At 42.3% G+C, this 26,261-nt stretch overlaps 1 protein-coding gene across 2 annotated transcripts in view; it reads left to right on the top strand.

The window, feature by feature from the left end:
• SYNDIG1 (synapse differentiation inducing 1) overlaps positions 1 to 26,261 on the top strand; it is a 74,028-nt gene that overhangs the window by 22,729 nt on the left and 25,038 nt on the right. For both annotated transcript variants that reach the window (XM_018085443.1, XM_018085444.1), the window contains exon 3: positions 4,726 to 4,863. In XM_018085443.1, the coding sequence (XP_017940932.1) occupies positions 4,726 to 4,863 (138 nt within the window). The remainder of the gene's footprint in view (positions 1 to 4,725; positions 4,864 to 26,261) is intronic.

Here is a 26,261-nt window from a genome sequence, read left to right as displayed (position 1 = left end):
AGGGAAGGGAAGGGAAGGGAAGGGAAGGGAAGGGAAGGGAAGCTTGCTTTGTCTTTTCCTGTAATTGGCACTCATCTGGGCAGGGTGGTGTTCTGTCTGCAGGAATTTCGTGCTCTGGGGTGATGTCCTCTGGGACTTCATCTCCTGGTAACACCAGTCTTGCCTACTCTCCTGAGGTCACCTCCTCTTCATCACAGCCACAAAAAGGCTTGTGTAAGAACTGAGTGTGCTGAGGTAGTTTTATCCCGTGTTGTTTTCTCAGCTGAACTCCAAGTATGTTGACGAGAGATGTAATCAGTGGGGATGAGGAGGGTTGTCATCACTGTAGTAACTGCCTTTGCTACGACCAATCCACTGGAAGCAGGAAACCCCCACTATGTGCTCAGTAATTTGAGATTTCTCAAATTACTCTCAAATTAGTAATTTCTGCTACAGGGCCATTGGTATAGATATCTGTTCTCACAGCAGCACCTTGCATGGGCTGCAGTGAGTACAGCTCTGTGGCCAGGGGAAGGACTGTGGACCTTGCTGAGAGTACATCTTTTACATTAAAGTGCAAAGATGCATTTCCAAGAACCTGACTTACCATAGAAAGGTGCTGCCTTCTGTAAGTACTTTCTATGCATTGATCTGGTTAGAAGTGGTTGTGTCATTGCAGTGGAAGCTGCTGGAGCCAGATGTCATGTCTGAAAAGGGGTCAATCCCTCTGTGTCCCAAAGAGAGTATTAACTTGCTGCTGTTGTTCCTTTGCACCCCATGATCCTGCACTCTCTTGACACTTAGGTAATTGCAGCTCCATCAGCATGTATTTTGCCTTGTTTCTTCCTAAGGTTTTTCTAGCATCATGAAGATAGTGATATTGTCTGACAGATCGAAGAACTCTGTTCAAAGAGAATGAGTCGATTGTGTTTTTACCAGCTCGGTAAAAAGTCTGGCATAACTGGAATTTGTTAGGAGAGTGTGATTGATCTTTGCTCTAGACATGAACAGAATAACTCAATCAAGAAAGGGATGCCCTTTGCCAGGTTTGGTTTTTTTTAATGCTTGCATAAGTTCTTTTTTAATTGCTTATTGCTTGGTTGAAGAAGACACTGGTGGTACACATCTAGAGGGAAAAAAACTTGATGGTTTGCTATTTCAGATTGCTTAAACTTGCCTAGCTTAACATTAAATAAAGAAAAAGTTTGTCTGTGCAGTCTTGTTCATCATCCAGATCTTGAAAATAAGATAGTTATGCTGTTCCCTAACTTATACAAGAGTTAAAAGCATTTAGTCAGATCAGTGAAATGCTGTAATTGTAAAAAGTTCCACGTAAATTTATAAAGGGACTGTTAAAATAAAAGGAGCAATGCTGTGGACAAGAATATTAGTGAATATGCAAAATTAGTTTGGTAACACAAAACTACTCTAACTCGTGAATGTAATTCTGACTTCTCAACACTAATGTCTAATTTCTCCAGTTTTGGGGTACAGCTCTTGCAGAACCAGGAACAAGTGAAGACAGACAGGTAGCCAAATTATCAGTTATCTCATTGTCAGAAAGGTTTCTGACATTTCTGAGAAGATCTCTCGGTAAGCTCAGGATCAGATATCCTATTGTAAGAGACAATGTTAGGAAGAAAGGTTTGTTCAGAGAAAGGAATATTTAGCTGAAAAGGTTAAGAAGTACCTTTTGCTGTTGAATTGCTTTCTGTGATTTATGACTTTTTTTTTCCCCCACTGTAGTGGATTGACCTTGGCTGAACACCAAATGCCCACCAAGCTGCTCTATCACTCCCCAGCTGGAAAAGGGTGAGAGAATAAGATGGAAAATTACTTGTGGGTTGAGATAAGGCAGTTTACCAAAGCAGAAGTGAAAGTTTGCACATGCAAAAGCAAAGCATAAGGTATCAAGGTTTATTCTCTACTTCCCATCAGCAGCTTCTCAGGAAGCAGGGCTTTCAAAACACGTAGTGATTCCTCAGCAGGCAAGCATTGTAAACAACGAATGCCCCCCCTTCTTCCTCCTTTCCTTGGCTTATATGTCTGAGCTGACATCATATGGTATGGAATATCCCTTTGGTTAGTTTGGGTCAGCTGACCTGGTTGTCCCCCCTCCCAGGATCTTGCCCTCAATTGGGGAATGAGTGTTACAGTGCTGATGCTGTGCTCAACAGTAGCCAAAACACTGGTGTGTTATCAATGCCTGTCTAGCTACCAATGCAAAGCAGAGCACTATGAGGGCTGTTATGGACAAATGAACTTCATCTCAACCAGAACTGATACACCCACCATTCTGGTTCATATGTGGTCTACATGGTCAGGACTTTCTGATCAGAATTATTCTGTCACTTTTGGTAATTAACAGGTCATCGGATCCCATGTGTACTGTGGGGACTTGGCCCATCAAAATGGCATTCACAGTGTAACTCTTCTGTTCAATTAGTATGAGCCTATAGTGACTTAATCTTCCTCATGGAAGATTAACCCTTATGGGTTTTTATAGAGCCATAGAATCCTTTAGATTGAAAAAGACCTTTTAGATCATCGAGTCCAACCATTAACCCAGCACTGCCAAGCCCCCACTAAACCACATCCCTTAAGTGCCACATCTGTGTATCTTCTAAATACCTCCAGTGATGGTGACTCAACTACTTCCCTGGGCAGACTATTCCAATGCTTGACATCCCTTTCATTGTAGCATAAGTACGAAAACTTCCACAGTTATCCTCTTGCAAACTAACAGTCACCTCCAGGTGGTACATAAGCTGCCTGAGATGTGACGCACCACCCTGAGAATGGTTAGTCCCTTTGGAAAGCAGCATAACCGATAATTTTCTGATGATCAAAGTTATCTGAGGAATCTTTGTCCCATTTCATCTTTATCTGCAAGAAAAAGGCAATTTCAAATATGAGTCAGGTAGTCTCCACAGATACTTTGCCAGCACACTACTCAGCCAAAAACTGAAAAATCAAAAGCAGTTTTGATTTTTTATGTCATCTGTTCAGATGAGCATACTGTTTCAAGGGATGGCTTCAGCAATAGTGTGGATTGTCTCTCTCTTCCTGCCTCCCTTACTCTTGAAAGAAGGTACTATTGGTATTAAAAATTACTTGTGTGGCCCGTTCTGAAAATTAAAGCAGAAAGGGAAGTCATCAACTCCAACACTCCAACTCCAGCATCAGCAGGTGTCCCTTCAGAAGTGGGATTTTACTGAGGTTGTACCAAATCGAGCTTTGTCACTTCTGATGAGGCATCAAGAGTTGTGATACTGATACAAATATGTGCATTGCTGGTATGCCATGCAGCACACAATCTCAGTGCATGAGGGACCTGTCTTATCCCCCTATCTGTGCCTCCCAGGCCCCTCTGGTCTGTGGCAGGTGCTTGACAGCAATATATGTCAAAGCAGACTTTACATCTTAACAGGTGATGGGTCATGACATCAGGCATGTTTCCCAAATGGGTTGTCTTAGGAGGCAATCTCTTTGCCCACTGCCAAGTCTTTCAAATACCTTGGGGCTGCTAGCATTTTCTAGATCCTTCTCAGTTGTGGCTTGCTCGTGGCATGTTTAGAAACTTACCTTCTTGTGCATAGGTTCATTTTCCTGACTTGCACACTTGGCAGCCAGTTCAGGAGTTTCTATCTTACAGGCCACTAATACAGCAATGTCACTTCAGCAGTTGTTTTGACCCAAAGGCCAAAAGCTCTTGAACAGGCTGCCAAGTTTGTCAGTGGGACAGAAAACCCATGGTCAAAATGCTAAGTTTCTAAATGTGACACAGATGCCTTTCTGCCAGTCAGATTTTGCACGGCATTTCTCCTACAATCAGTGAAGAACACGCAACTACAAAAGAGTTTTCTTGAGAGGATTTTTGGTTGCCTCATCTCAGGCTGGAGGTGCTCCCAGAATGAGTTAAAAAGCTTTTAAGGACCCTTCTTGCACCAAAGATGTAACTCCAAAGCCTGGAATAACACATCCTTGGTGTCTGTTCCTGCATGTGGACTCCCTGTGAGCAAGTAGGAAGCTGTGCTGGAGAACTGGCCTCGCTCAGCAGCAGGGCAGTCAGGTCTGCCATGGACCAGTCCTTGTAATCACCTTGAAAGAAACTTTTGTGAGGTCAGGATTGTTGCAGCTTAACCATGTGGCATCTGAGAAACATGCTTGGGCAGCTGCTTCTGCCTTAACACTATGAACCTGGCAGCATCCCATTGCTGCTGGAGCAACTCATGCTTTTTTCTCTTTCAAGCTTGTTGTACCTTGGTCCCTTATGCTTAGGTTTGCACCACATTTGTCACTTTGTCTCCAGTGGGTAATGTCTGGTCACCTGAACAGTGACCTTTCAGAAGACTGGCATTTGAGTTGAGAGATGCAGAGCACCCAATGCTTACAGCTCCTTCTGCATTAGATATGTGACGTCATGTTTCCAAAGTGACAACTCACCCAGGTTCACCCTGGTTCAACTGACTAGAGGGTCCCTTTCTTTCATGCTCCCTGCAGTGATTTTCGAAATAACTTGTCATTTCTCATACGTTTCCTTTTAAGTTAATGCAGTAGTGATGAAGTCTGTGACAAAGCAGGTGTGTGGAGATTCCGTGGCATTCCCAAGGAGGACACCTGCTAGCAGTGCTGTGATACAGTAGGAGAAATGGGAAAATGATCAGAGAATTGGCCCATGGCGGAGGAAAAGCAATAATATCATTAACCAGCACCTCTACCTTTCTCTCTCTCTCCCCATTCCAGAGCGATTACTCAAGTGACACCGAAAGTGAAGACAATTTCCTGATGATGCCACCAAGAGATCATCTTGGCCTCACTGTGTTCTCCATGCTCTGCTGCTTCTGGCCACTGGGAATTGCTGCCTTTTATCTGTCTCATGAGGTAATGTTACAACATCTCCTGGCAATTCAGTTTTGCATCCATGGAGTAGCCATCACTCCACACCACAGGGAAAGTTCACCAGAACCCTAATGTGGGCAAGACATTCTTGAGGATAGGGGAGGGTAGTTCAAGAGGATGATGTGTCCCACACCTTGATATGTCTCTATGATAATAATGGTGGTTGACTTGTGAGACACTTTGCTGAGGAGACATCTGCAAGATATTTTAGCTTTTAGTTGACAATGGTCAGGTTCCATCAGGTAATACAATGTCTAGCTAAGAATTTTCTGTGGACATGTCTTCTGAATAGAAAACACCCTTGCTATCTCAAACACTTGGCTTTCCCATTGGGCAAACAGATCTATTGATCCTCAGTTTGGAATATTCTTCCAGGAGCAGAAAAATAATTTCTGTTGTACAGAATGAATTTGCTTTCCAGGAACCATTTCCTTTCCCCGTGAAAAATTGTTCAGTCAGTTCTTCTTTTCCAGTTTTAATATGGAAATACTTCTTTACCGAAAAAATGACAATGTTTTTGTTTGTTTCCATCATGAGGCAGTCTTGACATTGTCTAACTTACAATCACTGTATGCTCATGGTTTGTTTCAACAAGTATGTGAGTGCAGAGTAATTACTGAGTTTCCCAGCATGGCAGATAATGTAACATGACAGAAAAGGAGCCACACTGGCCCTCTCATCAGTGACTGCAAGGAAGCATTTGCTTATATTTCTCTCCGGTGCCTATTGCAAACTGCAGTCTGCACTCCACAGCACCCTCCACATTTACGCTGTCAGCTGTATTTCTAATCTGCCTGCATTAAACATCTACCAGCCCTGGTTATTTGTCAAATCAGGGCAGGCACTTCAGATCTGAAGACTCCTAGTCTTCAAGATCAAAAAAAGAGATACAGTACTACTATTTTTTGCTTTAAATGAAATGTCTGTCATTGGACTTGAAAGCCTCTGAGACAATTAGAGTTTGTCCAGTGGAAAATAATAAGTTTTGTTTGTTTGAGTGCTATTAATTTCTCAAGTTTGTGTCAAGGGATCTTCCTGATGACATTGACAGTAGAAAGTACAGCATTAGGTGGGATGTGCAGGCACTTTAGTATCCTGCCATTTGGTCCTTCAGACTGAGCTATGCACCAGCAGTTGCAATGGCCACATCTCTTCACACATATGGACTGGGCAGGGTTTTTCACCAATTCTGCCACCAAGGAAGGATTGAGAGTTTGTCACCATTAGCAGTGTGTTTGCCCTGTGCTGGGATAAATAGTGCTTTCGTTAATTTCCTGTGGTAGTGTTCCTTCAGGAGCCCTAGGGATTTCGAGCTAGTTTTATCTAAGCAGTGAAAGCACAGCACACTCCAATAAATGCAAAACAAACAACGTAATTAAGTACTAAAAAGCAGTATGACAGAGAAGCTGAATGTGCTGAGAGCCAGTGTACAAAGGCCAGTGCATCTACATTAGCTGTGAACTGATCCCAGGGGCTAGCATGAATCCATAAGACCCTATGACTTCAACAGGAGAGTACAGAAGGTAGAAAAGGACACACAAACACAGGGAAAGCTGATGGTATTATGCTGAAGGATTTTGGCACCGGAAAATGAAAACTTGGGTGGTGTTTGGTTTAGCATGATGATGGAGAACAACTGATTGTGGCTGCCTAAACCTAGAAGCTGTCTGCAAGAAAGGTCAGGCAGGTGCTTTGCTTTTATTAGGTTGAGAGACAGTAAATGAATCTTTGTTAATTGACCCCTAGGATGCATCAAGGCAAGCTGTGGATAAATCCAGTCAGGAGAAAATACTGTGTTTCTGAGGAATTTTGACTTCTGCTTCTTCTTTTTGTATTGGAAATAGAAATATTACCATCTCTCCCTATTAAAAAAATGATGATAATACTACCATCTCTGCATGCTCCTTTCCTCTGGTCTCTTCTCTTAGCTCTCTGACCACAATAGCAGAATCAGCTGTGAACTCATTTCTCAAATCTCTTGTAGAAAGATGGTCCAGCTCGTCCCAGTCCAGCACATCTGTCTGTCCACTCCCTGAGTTCCCAGGCAGCTACCTTTGCTGCCTGCCTTCCCCTTCAGCAGGTCCTTCACAGCCCCAAGAAAGTGGCTCTTCTGCAAAACACCACATCTAACAAACTGGCATTTTCCAGTAGAAAAATGAAACTAAAATTAAGACCGAAACCTTATATGGCTGAGAACTAGCTGAGATAGCTAGTATAATCAACCAAGCCCCTGCACCTAGCTAAGCTTATACTGACAGTGGTTTTATATGTGAGGGAGCAAAACATTATGTCCTATTAGTAGGGGTTTCTATTTATATAGGTCTTTCAGCTTACACTTCTGAATAACATTTGAGATCTCTCTTTCTTTAATTCAAAACGATAGTCTAACATTCCCCATCGTTTATCGAAAGTCAGAACTATAACTGAAGATAAAATCTTGGCACTTGTGTTCAGATCTTTTTTTGCCGTTGCTTGAGCTCCTGAAAATTGTGTGTTTGCAAAAGTCTCCTGGGTAATTCTACTAAAAAGTCCCAGTCTGGGAAAAAATTGTAACACATAGGAACTTCAGAGATGGTAGATGGATTCTTTGTTCCAGAATAGAGCACTTGTGATGAACTTTATTTAAAAAAAAATGGTCTGCTCTAGGTGTGCAATGCATTTGCAGCTAAAGGCCTGATTTGCAGATGTGTCTGCAGTACAGTTCATTCCAAAGGGATAGGTGCTCTCAGTTTATTCCTGCATCACTTAGCAGTACATTTATGTTGCGTATGCCTGTGTCATGGTACAAAAAAAATATACAGGGATGGACGCTATAAGGTTTTAGAGGTGCTCTTTACAAGCCGAATGATTTAGTTTTAGGGGTTTTGTGCTCCGTGAAAGCAATGTGTTTCCCTGCAGATGCTGTTTCTGCTTCATGTGGAACTTACTGTTTCCACCAAGGCTCTTGCTGATTGCCTCACAGGCATTATGTGTCCTCCTGGTCACACTGACATCATGCTCAGTGGTGTCCAAGGTGCCTACTCACTTGAGCTATCACAGCTAAAACACAGGGATACAGGGGCTTTGCACACATCATCCATTCCAGTGACATGTTCAGAGGCCACTGCTTTAGGGTAACCTCTCAGGAGGGATAACGTCTCTGAGTACTCTGATTTTAAACAGTAGACACTGTTTATTCACTAATTTTCCGCACTTCTACAAATGGGGAATGTGAGCTTTTAGGCTTGCAATTTTTTGGATTGTTTGCTTTTCTAACAAACACCTGATAGTTGAGCTCAGTCAGAGGAGTTTTTGTGCAGTTTGCAGGGAAATCTTTGCAAAAAAAAAATGTAAATTATGCCTTTCAAAAACTCTCCTCCACAGTGTCTGATCAGAAAAACCTCATTATTTTTATTTTTTCATAAATCTCCACCCTCTGGAATCAGGCAGATATCTCAGTTTTTATTTTCACTGAAGTTTTTAGCTTTTTAGATTGCAAGCAAGTGTGAAGCTTCATAAATCAGAGCAAGAACTTTAAAAATAGATCTTTTTTTGTCTTGTCAAGTTTACCCTTAAACCTATCAGTTGATTTCTCAGGGGCTGTGTCAGGATTTCCACTGAGGGGAGACTGGGGGGGTGGCAGTAATAATCCTGCAAAGTCTTTTTGCCTGAATCCTCTTTTTCTCCCTGCATTTATTTTTAGGGAAGAGAGCAACACCATTTTTTTTTACATTCCTTTTTCTCCTGTAAAAAGAAATGCATTACCAGAGAGCTAAGCCTGTGCTGGTGTGAATGAGATTCACTTTTACCAGCTCTCTTGCAGGCAGAAACAAGAGCATGTACAATACCTCCATCCAGCTTCCATGCAAGACCCATGAAGCTATATCAGACTGACATAGACATATGCCTGAAAAATCCCGCTTTCCTCTCTGGCAGCAGGTGAGACCTGCCAGGCAGCAGACTGCAATCCAAGCACATGTGAGCAATCACTTCCCGTCTGCTGCTGTAACTACCTCCCTTGCAGGGTGATGGAGGGATGCAAGGCTCTGTAATTATTTCCCTGGCCCATAAACTGCTTTACTGGACACAGCTCCAAATACCACTGCTCAGATTGTCTCACTAAAGGATTTTCTTGAGTTTTCACATGAACACAAGACATACGTGATCAGACAAAGGAGTAACTTGTCTTTCTTTGCGATAACTTCTGAAATATTTGGCTAATTTCCATCCAGTTCAAAGACAGAGGCTTTGAAAAATCTGTATCTTGACATATTTCAGTGGTCACTGGGAAGAAGAAACAAATGTTTGTGCCTCCACTGGGAGGGAGCAGACAGTATGAATTTAATTTTTATGAGAGACCAGAGGTTCTGCTCAGCACGTATGAATGTATTTCACTGTCTCTGCTTTTCTGCATCAGGTTTTGACATCTAGCTGCAAAAGAACAGAGAAGTAACAGCCAGGTATTATCTGTTATTTATTCGTTGGAAATGTGGCTCATAGTCCCATCTCAACAGAGAAAACCATGAGGCGGTTCAGCAGTGTGATGTGCCACACTCCATCAAACTAGCTAGTGGTGCTGGTAAGAACCTTTCAATGCTTTATGAGCCCACCCTTTTCTTTTTTTCCTCTCTGTTCCACTCTACTCCATCAGAAAACCGAATACATTCTATTATAAAGAACTTGACATCCACAGACCTAAGCGTATGTTTGTACTGGTGATTTCATCTCTTGTGTCAGAGATGAAAAGTCTCAGGCAAAATGAAAAATCTGGAGTGTTTTTCTTTACTTGGCAGTGACAGGCCAAGATGTATACTTGCAAGGTGTGCTGGTCAGCATTGCTGAAGCCATGCTAGCAAAGCAGACAGTGGGCTTTTGCATTTTCAAGAGATATTGTTGATTTTTCAGCACTGCATTATTTCTTGGATGAAGCTGTGCTTGTGCAAAAGATTGTCAAAAGAAGATGAGCTGTAACCTTAAATATAACATGAAAAAGTCCTTTAGTATCTGTCTTGGGCCAAATCATGCAATTCTTGAGCTGAAGCTGGTCTGTTGCCTCAAGTCACACCAATTGGATATAGGGTACTAAGTATATTCTGGGGCTACTGTGAGGGACTGAAAGAAATGCAGTGACTCATAGTCCAGAGCAATAAAATCAGCACCATGAGACAACCACACGGTTCGCAGCCCTGCCATTTTCTGGACTCCTGGTAGCTGGATCTATGCTGAATCTAGGGCGGTAGCTATAATTCTCTTTTTCTCTCTTTCTTTTTCTCTCTCTCTTTCTTCTTCCTCTTCTCCTAATTTCCTTTTCTTGATATTTGGGAAACTTAAACCTGAATGGGTTGGAATTTGCTAAGTTAATGCTTTGTGAAATGTTTTAAATTGATTGAATGTTTGCTTTGAACTTTTGTCAAGTTCCTTTATTTTCCAAAGTTTGCCAGTAAAAGTGTGTTATTTTGACCCCTTGAAAAACATCGTAGCATTTTTCCGATGCACAGCCTCAGGATATAAAAGAACGGAAGGCCCTTTTAATAAATCCATCATGTGGGTTTTGGAGCCTTGTATATTTTTAATGTAAAACATCTTCGATGAGCTCATGGTAAGAGCCTGGGGTCTTACAGCTGCCCAGCCCTGTCTCTGCTGACAGTCATGCAAAGCTAAGGTCTTCTGTGGCAGAAGTCGTGCCAGTGTCTTGCTGAGATGGCCAAGGGCTGATGGTATGGCTGCTGTCCTCACATGAGAGTCCTGGACCTGGGAGGTCACCAGCCTATTTCCCACTTCGGGACATGGCAGATACCATGACTTACTGGATTCCTCTGAGCCTGTTTCGGTCTTAATAGCTGATGAATATAGTTTCAGTTTAGTTAATATTTATTATTTCTTGATGTACCAACTGTTCAGCTGGTGGTAATCACTCCCCCTTTACTCACTTCTCTGTGGAATATCTGGCTTTGTCAGCTCTGTATAACTGAGGAGAGGACTAAGCCAAGGACTCATACAGAGGGTCAGATTCCCTGACCAATGCTGGGGCGGTCCATGCTTCTGTGGCTTCACCCCTAGGTGCCTGTGGCTCCCAGACCCTTATGTCATGGGGCTTAGCTACTTACTGGGATCAGCTGTATTTTCTGGGACTTGTCTTCACTGATCCAATTAAGAGGTGAGTTTTTCCAGCTACATTTGTCACAAAGGAGTAGCTCTGGAGAACTGGCCTACTAGTTTTCAGGCCTGAAGTTTGGTAAGAGATTGAAACCATTGAAAACAAGGTTTTATATAAGAAAATATGAATTTGAACACTGTTTGCAAACTGCTCATATGGCTCTGCTTGCAACTGTCTCTGCATGAGTGCATATGTGTGCGCTCTTGTTAAAACATTGTGCTTGCAAGGATAGGCACTTCAAGATCATCAGATGACCTCATAATTTTAGCTGTCACAAGACAGCTGTCTTGTACTTGCATATGGCTCTTCAGTCATACATATCTTGTGCTTTGACTTGCATCCATGCTCTGGCCTTTGATGACTTTTAACTGACATCCTTTGGTTCTGCAAAAAGTGGTTCAGTATATTCAAGAAGTTTGCAACTTGTGCTCCTTTCAGAGGTGAGGGTAAGCCTTGTCCTGGATGGAGTGACAGAGGATATCTCATGATCCTCATTGCCCAGAGTGTACCTCGGACAATGATAGCCATTCTGAGGTGGGGTTTGTTAGTTACCAGCACCTCTAATTCTTCACTTTCCAGATGGGAGCTGGTTGCCAGCCAGTGGTTTGCATGTGGGTAGACTTTGCTTATGCCAAGTTTTCCCTTTTGGGTAGATGTCTCCTGAGAAGAGAGGTGTTTGTGCACAGAAGAAAGTGTCCATTTAGAGTGTTTTGTGTATCAGCAGAGGCTGATTTCAACGCACTCTGGATATGGTCTTGTGTTAGGGAACTTTATAAGTGTCTTGTATAATTCCCTCTTCATTCCTCTTTGTCCTTCTGATCTTGTGGTCACATTTCCAATTCACAAACTATAGCTACAAAAAGGGATTAAATTAATGAATGACCTGATTGCTTTAGCCCTTAAGCTAATTTTAAATAATTGGAAAGGTAGCTGGCAAATAACATTCTCTTGAGAATTTAATTCATTATGCAAGTGTTTAATTACAAGGAAGTTTTGGGACAGAAGAGAAACCAACTTGAAATGTTTGAGGAGATGAGAGATCTCTTTTATTATCAGGAACATCCTGCACAATGGCAAATATTGTACTTGAATTGTTCTGTGCGAGACATTTGTGCTTCACACTTTATGCTGAGCCAGCCAGAGCCCAGAGATACGTCAATATAATCATGCTGGAAGGGTATAAAACATTATTCCCTCACGGCATCCTCTTTTCATCCTGCTGTTACTTTTTGTTGCTCCTCTATTGGCTCATTATTTCACCAGCTTATGAGACAGTGAGGATTGTTTCAGTGCACACCTGCCACTAAGCTTGGTGTGTCTGTAGAATTCACAAAGTCATTCACAGGCCTGTCTGGTGCAGTCATCTGAAGAGTAGGGTAATAAATCTTCCACAGCAGTTCATCAGGGGGTTCAGTCTCCCTGACATTTAGGCAATTCTGACTAAGTTTAAACAATTTTTTAGTCTTAGACACTGGATTTTTTAGTGGGTTGGTTTTTTTTTAGTTTAGACAGAAAGGATGCATTTTGTTAGTAGGGATATGGAATTAGAATCGTTGTCAGGAATATGGAGAGGCTTTTCTTAATAATCTTCACATATCTCAGCTAAATACTTCATTTTTTGCATCTGCAGAGTGTCCAGGATGAAATATATTCCAGGAGAGGGCACAGAAGGAGCATGCTCCCAGTCCAAGAACAAAACCAGTCCACATGATTTTGCACTTCCCTAGTTATTTTGCCCTGCTGAAAGAGGCATAAGAAAAGAAGAGACCTCATTGCAGGTCTGGAAATGGAACATGGTCCCCTCATTATGGCTATTCCAATGGCTGCTTCCATTGTCAGAAAGGCCAAAAAGCTTTAGATACTGCTTCAGAAACCTGGTGATGTGTCAAAACTCCTCACATTCAAAGTGCTAAATGATCTCCTTGGAATTCTTCTGTGGGTAGGAGAACAGGGTGTTTCTCTAGAATAGTTCTTTGGGTGCTGTTTATATAAGAGACTTTTCTTTCATCTCAGGCTGTGGCAGCCCCCTTTTAAAAAAAATAAATGAATACAGGCACACACATTTGAAGTTTAGTCTGTGCGGCAGTAAATAAATGAATGTTTTCAACAGCAAAGACTTAAGGTTAGCCTTTTATCGCTCTGCAGAATACTCAGGGTTTTTTCCTTCTTCTGAGAGATTAACATCGTGTACCAGAGACTCAGGGCTGTATTCTGATCTTGAATACACAACTTGCTATCTCTTAGCAGCTGTTTTGGTGAGGGCCACTGAATTACTGCTTTGTTTGAATGCACAGCAAAGGGAGTTGATAACTTCTGATTACAATCTACATATCTTCTCCAAATAGGCTACAGAAAAACACTTTGAAGATTTGAATCTTGTGAGCTAGGCACCCAAATATGCCTGCCAGACAACTTCTCATTGAATTGACTGACTTCCCAGCAGTAGGAAAGAAATCAAGTTTTTATATATTTATATTGGGGGGAACTACAAGAACAAGCTGAAAAGGAAGGGACTAGGATCTACCTGCAGCTGTGCAGTTTTCATCTAAAACTGGGCATGGCACTTCCACAAGTAATGATTATGCTCTTCAGCCTAAAATAAACACTGAATTGTCTGTCATATGAAAAGGGGGGCCCACTACAAGGCAGAACCTGGGAAAGGAACACAACCGTTGTAAAAACTGATAAAATATCTGAGGCAGGAGGGGAAAAGACTCTTGGTTTTCAGCTATTCTTCCTGAGCACCATACACCTTCTCAGTGGTTATGCACTGAGGTCTTCCTCCAGAGCAAATGGTTGCTGTGGCTGTCCTGACAGTGAGCCTACAGACTTTGCCACTGAGTGCCACTGAGTGCAATAAGTTTCACTTATTCAAGTAAAAGCTAAAACATATAAAGGAGTCAAATCATGGAACCCTGAAAGGTAGTGTAGTATAAGACAGATGTTTTGACTAGTGGCAGTGCCCTGGGGGACTTCTTTAAAGTTAAACTCTGTGCCAGCCAAAAAGGTCAAGAGTCAATAAGAACAGCAACAAATAAACCTGTTCCATTAAAGCAGATGGAGAGATTGTACTTTATTCCCATGGCTCTGGACAAAATATTGAGCCCAGTAGAAACTGTTTCCCTGAGGCAGCCAGTAGAAATTCAGGCTTCTGTGGCATACAGATGTATAGGTACCATCCTCCTTCCATAGCTCTGGCCTCAATAGTGACCCTGCCTCGTACCAGTCTCTGTGGTACCCTGTTTCTAGTCCTTGTTTTATTTGTGCCTGAAATGGTTGAAATCTTTCTCTAAGAAATAAAAGATTAGTTAATTTTCTAATAGTATCACATTGTTTCCTAACACTATTTCCTGATATAAACAATAGCATTTGCTGGATGCTTTGCCTTCAGGTCTATCCACAGAGGTAGGCAGGACAAATGCACTTATCAAGACACATGATGTACTTTTGGTAATAAAACTAGTGTAGTATTTTATGTCATTGGACTGAAAAAAAACCACTAACTTTTTCATATTGGGAAAATCTTTCTTCTCCCTTCCCCCATACTATGAAAATACACTCATTATGGGATGCAATGGGCAATGAGTTATGGAGGACATTTCCACATCTTGCCATTTCTTGTATTATTTCCAAGACGTGTGAAAGAGTCAGCACTGCTTGTGTGAATGCAAGTCCACACGTGTTCACAGAGGGACACAGCTTCCTCCAAGAGGATGGGCAAGACCAGAAGTTAAAGAAGAGATGTCACAGCATCGTCCAAGAAGGATGGAATTGGCAGTCCCTGCTTTACCCTATTCCTCATCCTGCTTTCCTTGAAGTGAGTGCTTCATCAAGTCCAGGAGAAAGGATGCAATTCAAATCAGCTGTTACCCAGAATTTCCAGTCCCAAAGGTGGCCAATGGATGTGTCTGCCCCAGAACCACGAGGTATATTCCCAAGTGGGATCTCTTCTTACAGCTACTGTCTCTAACAAGAGGTGTAGAAATGTGATGGGATCAGGAAAGGCAAAACTTTTCTTCCTAGTTTTGTTTAGGGAGCCTTGTGTGGCTGGGATTTGCAGTTTTTGTTGCTCATTCATCTGATGGGGAATCTCTAGAAAGAGTCATGTCCCCCCTTCACAATGGGGACTGAAGGTCTGATAATGGCAAAAATCCAAATCCTCCCAGGTGTGATAACCCAGGAAATGGAATTTGGTGTCCAGAGGCACGCGGGCCTTTGTACTAGTTTAAATAGTAACTGTCCCAGCCTGAGCTTTCTGTATTTCATTCAAGACACCACATTCAGTAATTGTTCTGAATGTGTCCTCATTCCTTGACCTTGTCTCACTGCTGGCATTGTTCTGAGCAGGTTTCTACAAGCTATGACTAATTAATCCTAATTAATTAGGTGCCCTCACTTACACAAAAGCTATTGTAAAACAACAGCTTCAGAGACCTCAGGGGACCTTGTCACAGTATTGGTCCCAAGACTGTCCAAATTGTCTATGCTAACCCTTCAGCTTCAGCACATCCACCCAGAATCGCAGCTGTGACGGGTTGGTTCAGCTTAAGCTTAAGCTGGACTCACTCTGACGATCACCTGGGCCTTTTCTGATGTGCTTTCTGCTTGTCTTACATATTTGAAAACTTTACTTTGTTAAATGTGGTGAAGACCAGCTTATCCTGTGACCATCATTGTATAGTTGAGAATACAAATTTCTTGTTTCCCAGGACTTTCAGTATTCCCACAGTGAAAATGAATATTCAAATCCCATGGACATTGGCTCTTATTCTTAAGAATAAGAATAAGAATTCTTAAGAATAAGAATTCTTCTTATATCTTTGTTCTGTCAACATTTCAGCAATTTTTCCCCCATCAACCTTGTTTAAAACCTTCAGATAGATATTCTAATCGTGGCATGGAGGGGATGCCTTATGACTCCCTCCCCCATTTCTATTTACTTCTGTGTTGTATAAAAACAACAAAACCATAATACACACTTCATATGTCTTCTGATGGGAAAACAGATCATCATAGAGGTTTTCAACAGCTGTATACTGGAAAAGAAATGAGCAGCACTAGTTCCTCTTAATTTCTTTATTAACATCAAGAAATCTCAGAGTATTTCAGGGTGTTGGATTCAGCCTGGGGAATTGGTAATATTATTTACTGGGTTTTTTCTCATGAACTGCAAGTGGAGTGTTATGCTTTCCATACATTTCTTAAAGTTACTGAGCAGAAGTATTGAAAATAGAGAAGAATGAAGTGTCAGTTAAACAAAATTCAAGGTGAGCTCAGGGAGCAACTGTTCATTGTGGCATGGGATGGATGTCTCAGTTCAGATTTCCTGTATTTCTATGTAAACATTAGACCCAAGTCAGCCGTGCACAGTATGTCTAAATGGGGCGTAACAGGGCTCTCCTTCATTGAGGGGACTGGGGTCTCAGGATCAGAAAGGCCTTCATCTTGGGAAGGTTATAAGAGCATTCCTGCATCTCCTGATGATGCAGCTCTCTGCAGATAATGCCTTCCTCTAGGATCCCAAGCATCCATGACTGCTGGACACCCGGAACACACCATGCTCGGGCAGGCAATTACTTTCAGTATTCAGGAAAGGGGACGTGTAAACACAGTGAATTTCTAGAGTGTTCATTTCTGAAGGTTCCTTAGTGCATCAAGTAGATTTGCCAATGCACTGAGAGGGGACATTACTCCCCTGGCACCAGGAACAACCTGTGGTAGAAATACTACAGTGATATCACTTGCTTGTTCTTGGAAGAACTTGTACTCTCCTGCATTTATATATTTTTTATATATATATATTCAACCTCTAATACATTTACTAATGGCATAGGTTTCAGTTCGATTTCTTTCATCGGTCAGTGTACAAAGCAGCAGTAGGTATATTTGAAGTCTAACTGTGCTTCTGCTAGGTTTCGCATGGAGTTGGTTTTGCCTGAACCTGAATTTTGCTTCCTTTTCATCTACAGAGAACAAAATACATGGCATTGGAAGGGGATCATGACTAGGACACTCTGACCACTCTGCAGCTCCCCTTTCCATGCTTTGCTATTCTTGTTGCTCTCTCTGCCTCTTGGGTCCAGGACTCCTTGAATTGGACATTTCTCCTTTACTGTGGCCCAGGATAAATGAATGATCCAATCTTCAAAATCCCTTAGGGATTAATTGAAAGCAGAAGTTATAGTTTTAATTAAAGCAACATACTTCAGGCAGCCCATCTCTGTAATCTAAGCTTAGTATCAAAGTCCTTTGTAGTAGAAAATGTCTTCCCAGATAAAAGAGTATGTGTAGAAGGGAGTAATCTGTCCTGCAGGAAGCACAAATATACTGGCATGCTCTGTTACAATTAACTTGAAAGAGAAATCAGCATCCTGCTAGATGCAGCAATGGAAGCATGCCACTTGCACTGCTGAGATCTGTGCCTGTCATTTGATGCCAGGGACATTTCTGCTTATCTTTAAATCATAGAGGAGTAGAGGAACATAGATCACATTGAAAGCCAGTGGGACTCAAGCTGCCAAGTTGTTCATCAGCACTGAAAAATGCAACCCTGTATTCATTAGTCACTTCATAGGTAAAAAGTGTCAAACTCATGGAGGCTGAGAGATTTTTGTTCTCTCTGGTCACCTGGCACATCAGAGAAGGCCACCTAGGAAAGAGGGAGGAAAGAGTTAGTCAGTGGTGTCGTGTTTAGTAGGCATTCAGGAGGGTTTCTGCACAACCAATCGAGGTAGTCAAATGGGTCCTTCATGGGACTGCAACAACTAAAAGGGAGGTGAACAGTGGGAAGGAAGAGAAATAGCCATCATCTCTGTACATCTCTGCACAGGCTAGGCTAGCCAATGCAGGCAGGCTTATGGGGACCTGTGAAGCACTTCCTGTTCCCACTGAAGGCTGTCTTTATGTTGGGTTCCCATCCGCTTTTTCATCGTCCCATTTCTGGCTTTACTGCCTAGCTCTTTACTTCATTTCCAGGCTTATAGAGCTGGCAAACAGGGTTGGTGCCTCCAGTGCAAGATCATTCTTCCTTCCAGGTCTGCCTCTGATCTCACATTATCTCTATTCTCAACCTGCAGGACCCACACTTCCTATCAGGCCTAAATAAAGACATAAATACACATATAAGTATATGAAGGCTTATGGCATTTCTGCCTCCTAATTCCATGGCCTTACTCCACAGTCCTCATGTAGAATTATCCATCAGAGTCATAGCTGAGGTTTCTAGCTTTAGATATAAAAGATGCCACAGTTTGGCATCAAGCATATATATTCAGGATGTATTTAGGAGAAAAAGGATCAAGCAGTGGGAATCTAAACTTTTCTCAACATTGCGTATCAGACTTACAGCTCTAGTTGCAGCTGGGGGAGCTTTTGTTTTGGGCAGATGGCCACTTCCAGTATTCAGGAAAGGGGAGATGAATAAAACTGTATGTGAAATCAGATAGGTTATGTTTACTTGCTCTTTGCCATAATGTGATTTGGGGGAAATAGCTGCTTCCACTCATTTTGGAAATGAACAGTTTCACAGGGAGCAATGTCACAGGAAAATCTGGAGCAAAGATTTGTTTCCCTGCATTTGCTGTTTTGCTAGAGAGCTCTGCTATTACCACAGAATCCCTCCCCTGCACCCCCCCAAGAGCTCCCTTGTGGATTTGAGGCTGTAATGTTTTTGTGACCACAAAGGAAACAGCATGTTTGAAAATTATTTGATAAGGCCAGAATAATTTACCTCCTACGAAGTGTGACATATTTCAGCATTTGCCAATTAAGCGGAGAGATTGCTGTCATAGCTCTGCACGAGGGAAAATTACAACCTCTGTGAAATCTCTTTGGCAGGATGTGCATCATCTACTATCTCCAGTATGAGAACAGGGTGGTGACAGTATTGTCAGCATTAAATCACTCTTCCAGTATGTTCAGCTTCTCTTTTAATCTACTAGCCTGTACCTCACCAACCTGGAGTCTTCACTATATGTGCTTGCACCTGGTATTTATTTTACTGAATAAGGAGCATGGAATAGAAGCTGAATAGGAGAGGAAATGTTGTCTAGTTCAGACTAGGCATCCCAGACCTTCCATTTTATGGTGACCAGATGGAGCAGGGAATTATACCAGCAGTGAGAATAACGTTAAGTTGATGCCATAAGCACAGGTAAATCTGAGTGTAAAACTTTGGTAGGCTATATAATACCTTTTTTTCACACAAATTTTCATTTATCACATGAAAATAGTTTCTTGATGGTCTCCCTTGCTCAGAGGCATCAGGGAGCAGCAAGATCAGGGTCACCCCACTATGGAAGGGGAACAGGATGCCAGGGGTGACACTAAGGCAGGGCAGTGTCCTGTACCACTGGGCACAGCCCATTGCTGCCTTCAAAGCCCTGATGACAGGTACCTACCTTTCTCCCTAGAGCAATGATATTTGGAGCATGATGTCTCCTGGAGACATGGATCGCTAATTTGGGAAGGCATTCCTGTCGGGGGGAGGTGCAGGTAGGGTGAGTTGTAATGTCTGGACTCTTACAAGATGGTGACATAGGACCTGAAACCTGCTTGGTTCAGAAGAGTTATTCAGCAGCAGGGGCAAATGGACACCTGCTCCTTTAAACAGGAGACCTACTTGCTATCTTGCCATTTTTGGCATATCCTCCTACTTGGTCGCAGAGGTAGATTAGGATGATACTTTGCAGAGTTTGGTGTCTAGTGTCTGCTTTTTATCTTCAGCCTGTGGTTGTGAACACCAAAAGCAGGGTTTTATTGTGGTTAAAAAACCTTCAGCAGATGGGGTCATTCTGTGCAGCAACACATGGAAGGGTGTGAATGGTATTGGTGTGAGTGGTGCAAAGCAGCAAGGACAAAGAAAGACTTAAGGAGGAAAAGGACAGTCTGGCCTTATATGGGGCAAAGATTTTGATTAGGAAGCTCTATCAATGTAAGGAAGACAAAATGCCCAGTAAGATGTGATGTTTAGGTACGACTTCTCTGAGGTCGGTTGTACAGCCCTACAGCTACAGAAGCAAACACTGTGTTATATATAGCAACTTCTTATTTATTCTTTGCACCACATGCATAACGGAATCATGTGATCTGTTTCAGGAGACAAGCAGAGAAGAAAAATCAAAACAGCAACCTTAACATGAGCTGGGAAGTTCTTTCTTCATTGCCAGCATTTTAAAAGGGGCAAGTCAACAAACACGACCTGTGCTCAAGGGTCACTGAGCAGTCAGCAGTGAAGGGGTAGTCTATGAAGAAGAGGTGAATTATTCTCCAATATCCCTATATTGTTTTAGCAAGCATTTACACATGAAACTCCAGCTCCTAGTCGGTTGCCACCATCTCCTGCTGTGTCTTTGTCTCAAATCCCTTCTTGTAAGGAGGCAGTGCTTCAAGCAACATTAGAGTGTAGGAGAAGCAGAAGATGCTCCTCCTTCCATCACTCATGGGGTTCTGATCCTCCTTTTCTGCATCAAAGACTTGGAACAGGACTGTGGTTAGGAGTTGACAGGAGGGAACAGGCTGTGCTGGGAGGAATGCCTGCTATGCTCCAAGACAGTGGAGAAAGGAGAGACATGCTGGGAGGGTGGGGGCAGTGAGCCCCTGTCTGTAACACTCACAAATGATGCAGAGTCCTTGAATCAGTTCAGGCCACTTTGGTGAATACAACTTCACGTGACACTGCGTCACTCTGAGTTTCACTGTGCCATAAAGTCCGCTGAGGGAAATCCTGACTTCTCATCTTAAAAATAAAATAAGATAGAGAGAGCAGTACTCTAAAAGACATAAACAACCATGCCGAGAGGGTCTCATCAGGGCATTTTAGCCAACCCAGCAGAATGGGATGTTAAGCTAAACAACCAGAACAAGAAGTGCTGCTAATGGTAGCAGTTAAGTATTTTAGTTGGTGTTAGAATGTACCTATGGCTGAGACATTGCTGATTAATTTGTGATACCTGAAATTCTATTAGTTACTCAAAGGCCAAATTGTTCTGCTTTGCGTATACAAGAGAAAGCCTCTTGCTTTTCTCTAGTGAATTGATTTAAGAGGGAGGGGAAACATATTTTGGAGAAAGCAAGTTAAAGATTTTTGTTAATAATAAATGGCTGAGTGTAATTTAGTTTATTACTAAGTCTAAAGAAAGGAAACAGAACCATGATGTCATGTCTTTTTAGCTCCATTCAAACACTTCATCTCCTCTTTTTCTGACTGAAATGACTGAAACATCCTAGACATTATGCATGGCAAAGACCTTTAAGTTCATTTTGCCCATCCGTCTGCCACAACATGTTCTTACTTAGAATGGTAAACAAGAAAACCATATTAGAGACAAACATCTCTAAAAGAATGGGTAGTACTAAGAAATTCTTTACTCATTTCTGTATGTCACTCTTGGTCTGAAAGGAGAGGCAATCAATGTGAATGATTTCAATGCCATGTGGCATCACTTCCTACAACACTTTTGTCATGTGTTGGTTTTGATGACTTTTAGATTTAGTGAACTACTTTTCAGAGCTAATGGCTCTCATGAACCACTGGTTGAACTCAGTGGGAACAGTAAAGCCCTAGAGCATCCCTGATGGTTGACATCTGTGACTGGGAACGTGTCAGGTTGAACAGTCAAAAATATAGCTCCTAGAAAGAAAGGTGATCTGCCAGAAATCCAGAGTATGAGAGGCAGGCCTTAGAACAAAAACTGGTGAAGAAGAAAGGGTCTGTTATCATACCTTTTTACAGAACCTGTCATACCGGACCCTGATGCCCCTGAGACAAAGATGAGGGATGCACATCAGTGACTTTCTGTAGGGCAGGGTCCATCTTTCAGAGCTGTGGGGTTATGGCATACTGTCCTAGTTAGAACAGCTGGGACCAATTCATCACTGGATGGGTGTAGCCCAGGACTGTGTATTCTATGGCCTTCCATGCCATTTCCCAGAAACTGTTGTCAGTAGAGACCTGCGAGATAGGAAGATGTTCCTGTCCTCATACCGTTTTATGGAATTCCCCGCTCTGAGGGAAGGACTGAGCATCCTCATACCCTTTTATGGAATTCCCTGCTCTGAGGGAGGGACTGAGCATTCCTGCCTGAACTGGAGAATATATAATCTTGGAGTTTTGGAATCTTTTTACCACTCGTGGGATCCAGAGGAAGACTGCAGCTCACCACTCTCAACTGGACTGCAGCTCACCACTCTCAACCAGACTGAGACCACCACCCTTAACTGGACTGCAATCACCACTTTTGACTAGACTGCAATCACCACTCTTGACTAGACTGCAACAGCACTCTCACTAACAGGTTTTCCCCTCACTTTTTTCCTTTGGACTCAGGGGGCCCAAAGAACACCACTCTGTTCATGCCCCAAGGTGCTGGGTTATATATTTGGGTTTTGTGGGTTAAAACCAATTGTTTGTCTGTATAATTGCACTTATTGTATTATTTTCTTAAATTGTTATTCTGACTTATAATCTCTCTTTTGAGTTGAGTTCATTTCCCCTGCTGGTTTACCTTTAAACCAGCACACGTACCAACTCACATCTGGAACTCTAAGTGCAGTACAGACAAATGGTATATTTATTCAGCAGGTGCATTGCAGCAGTGCCTCTCAAGAGCTGCAGTTACACACAAACCAGTCATACTCCCTGCCTCTCCTCCTTACACATTCATTCTCTAACATCATCAGAACCCACTGGAAATTGTGGGTGCTCTAACCCACAGACCAATATGTGAAGACCTAACTCATCTCCAATGATGTGTTCCTACACTGCTCCCAGAGCACTTGCTGAGTTCACCCTGAGCTCCCAGGAACACTTTCACTGTGGCCTCAGCACCATATAGACATGGGCTAAATCCTTCCTCTGTAGCAGAAATGACTGGGAGAGCTGCCTCCTTCCACTGCTCTGTCTCCACGAGGATGCCCTGACTTCTCTGATTAGCTGTCTGTGGTAGGGATCTCTGCAAGTGCTTGCTGCCTTTGAGCCCCTGCAAGGAAAGATCATTAACATGCAGCCTGCCTGCCTGTGGAAAATGATACCTCTATACCTAGAAGTGAAGGATAACCAAATCAACACCCAGTTCTACTCCATTAATATGGCCTTCAGGAGGCAAATGCCTCCTAACAAGAAATTATGTGCCACTGATCATTTCATTTCAGCATCCAGGGCTCCTCATTAGTTCACAAGACAGTTTTCCTCTAGTGAAATGTCTTCCAACAGCATCTCTCACAGTCAGTGAATCTACTTGCTCAAGTGTGAGGAAACGTGTGAGCTGTTTTCCTGCAGGTGCTGCAAGAGGCACAAACATCCCTAACATCAGAAAAATGCCACCTCTGTCCTGGATTACAGGCATTCCCATGCAATGGTATATGTGCCCCTCTTTTGCCTCCACATCTCCTTTCAGTCCTCAGGCGGGAAAATAAGCAAGAAACCACAGTTTAGGGTCCCCCCAAAACTCAAGACTGGATTATCATGCACTCCATGATGGTGTTGACACAGCAGCACTGGGCATTTTTGTACACATTAGGAGCAGAGAACTCATTTCTGTTGCAAAACCCCTGCTAGGAATAAAGTTAAGTCCTCTATGATCATTAAACTCATTTTGTTGTGGCTTCATTCTCCCTCAAGTCAAGGGTAACACTTGTCTTGGCACTTCTTTTGTTCATCTTCTCAAATTTCTTTAATAAGTCTGCTTATATTGAGAATATATTTGTCTTGTGTTGGGAGTGCTGAGAGATACCCGTGGTCCCTTCTGCTAGCTATGCCCTCTCCTCAGAAAATCTCTTTCACTGAATCCCTTTCAGTTTCTCCTGACTAAAAGGTAATTTCCAACCACTAATCACTGGCTAACTGTTATGCAAGCATGAAGTTCCCCTCAAGCATTTGCAGTTCCCACTCTCTAGGGCTTAGCTCAGCCACCAGCTCCAAGATACCTCCAACCGGAGACAAGAACCTTTGGGAATGACTTTGCAAGGCTTTGTTTACGCAATCGTGTGGGTCAGCTTTCATGCCGGCATCTCTGTGACAAAATGAGCTGCTGGTCCCTTATCTAGCAGTGGCTGTTGAGGCTACTTGGACTGGGGGGTACAACCCAAGCAAAGGAGAAGTCCTTTGCTAGCAGAGACATGCCACTGAAAGCAATAATGTCGACTGTGCTGATGATGCTGAATCACCATGAGGGAACATTACGCGGCTTTATATTTGTGATTTGCACAATAGAGATTTACAGTCTAATGTATGCATTTGCTGCTCTGTTGGGAGCTGTAAAGAAGAAAATCATGTAATAAAGAGCCTTCTGGTCCTGACATAAAATTCAGCATAATGCCTTCCTTCCTGCTGTTGCCTACTGTGTGTGGCAGTGTTACCGTTGTCTAAATGCCAGCTAGGGCTCCTTGATGCTGTAGAGCAGAGCAGAGGAAAAGTCTGGAGAAGAGTTGAAGAGGGAGAAATTCAGGAATGCTCTCCAATTATGTGACAGGCAGGAAATATTTATACTCTTCTCCATATCCAGTTCAGGTTGGCTAAAACCCTCTCAGTCCTAGGTTCCATTGAGATGGGTCTGAGTTTGATTTCAGAAAAAGCTTTGTAGTTGTAAAGAGGGGGAAATGCAATACCACTTCACCTGGGCAGAGATGTGCAAAACATTTAGATGAACCGTCAGGAATGGCTTTGCAGCTTTTATAGACAGAGCTTAAGAGCTCTACGAGCTTTTAATTGTTTTGTACAACACTCTCTTATGCCAGTTTGTTATACACTGGAACTGATTTATTAACATACCTCTGCTCTGTAGGTAATCTCAGTGGGGGAAAAAAGCATAGTAATGTTTAATTTTACACAGCAGCAATCTATCTCCATCTTAAATTAGTTTACTGGCTACTTAATAGCCTGGTGCATTTGCAGCCTTTTCGGAATGAACCTATTTACAGATCTCGGGGTTGGTGACTACTTGCTGTCTTGTCTCTCTCTCCTAACCAACTTTATTAGCAAACATAATGCCCACTCTTTCAAATCCCAGAGGCAGGTGAATAGGCCTGAAAAGTAGCTCATTTCTCCAAAGACCAGAGTAGAGTTGGCAGTAAAAACCTGGTGCCTCTTTTCCTCCCACCAGTAGTTTCTCCATTAACTGGAGCCAAAAAAAAAAAAAAAATTTACCTTAGGATGAAATTCCAGTTCTGAACTTTTGATTCTTTTCATGAAGAATTGGGAAAGAGGTGGATGTGATGTTTAGAAATCAATTTGCAGCTCTGGACACCCTGCTTTATGAGGTGACGGGTCTCCATTTGCCATAAATGGGTGCATAAGGCTCTAGGGTTTAGTTTTCTACTTAAGATCTGTACTCTCCTTCTGAGTAATGGGACAGATTACAACTCTAGGTTGATCCTTTCTGAATTATTCTTGATATCTGTGAAACTTTCTGTGATTGCTTTCAGGTATAGTGTTTCTCTTTGCATGATACTGTATGTCTCACTTCATGCAAGTTTTGTGTCCTTTGACTGGTAATCTTACCGAACTGACAAGAGAGCTCTGTCATGTTTGTAACTTACTTGGATTTTCTTGGTCTGATGTCATATGCAAACAGTATATAGTGTACTATATTTGTGACTTTCCTAGATGGTGACCAAACTGCTTTTTTAGGATTGCAGAGTTCAAGACTGTATATTTTGGGACTAACATTTAGTTGGCTCTTTATTGTATTAACCCCCTATACTCTGAAAATGATAGGTAGTTTCCTCCAGCAGGAAGAAAACTGTTTATCATGGGTTTCTTAATATTCAGTAAAGCCGTAGTGAATGACTAAGAATAGTTATCAATTCATACCAGCAGACTGTGTTGATACATTTACAGCCATCAAAAAGGATTTGACAGGTAGTCCAAGCACAGCATTCCCTTTTTTCCCTGCTCCCTTTAAAAAAGAACTTAAACCAAAGAAAAAATGCTTCAATGAGAATGCACTAGTCAAAGCAAAACAAAAGAAAACCCAAGTTTGCAGTTAAAAGACTACATGTTTCCATACAGAATTGCTATCCTGCTTTATATTTGCATTATTTAGTGTTGGTATGACTCCCTGCAGGAGCATCCTGGAGTTTCCTGGCCATGGTGCATAATGGTGGAGAGGCAGTCCCAATGAGAACACTGGTCCTCAGATGAGAGGGAGACCCTCAGCAGACTAACTGCAGCTGCCTTGGAGCAGTGCTGCAGCAGAGTATTGGAACAAAGGTATTTCCCTTTTCTCAGCACTGATTTACACATCCC

Source organism: Manacus vitellinus, unplaced genomic scaffold (genome assembly GCF_001715985.3).
Source record: "Manacus vitellinus isolate BGI_N305 unplaced genomic scaffold, ASM171598v3 scaffold_81_pilon, whole genome shotgun sequence".
Lineage (NCBI taxonomy): Eukaryota > Metazoa > Chordata > Aves > Passeriformes > Pipridae > Manacus > Manacus vitellinus.
The sequence above is the reverse complement of the archived record's forward strand: the minus strand, read 5'-3'. Positions and strand labels throughout refer to the sequence as shown.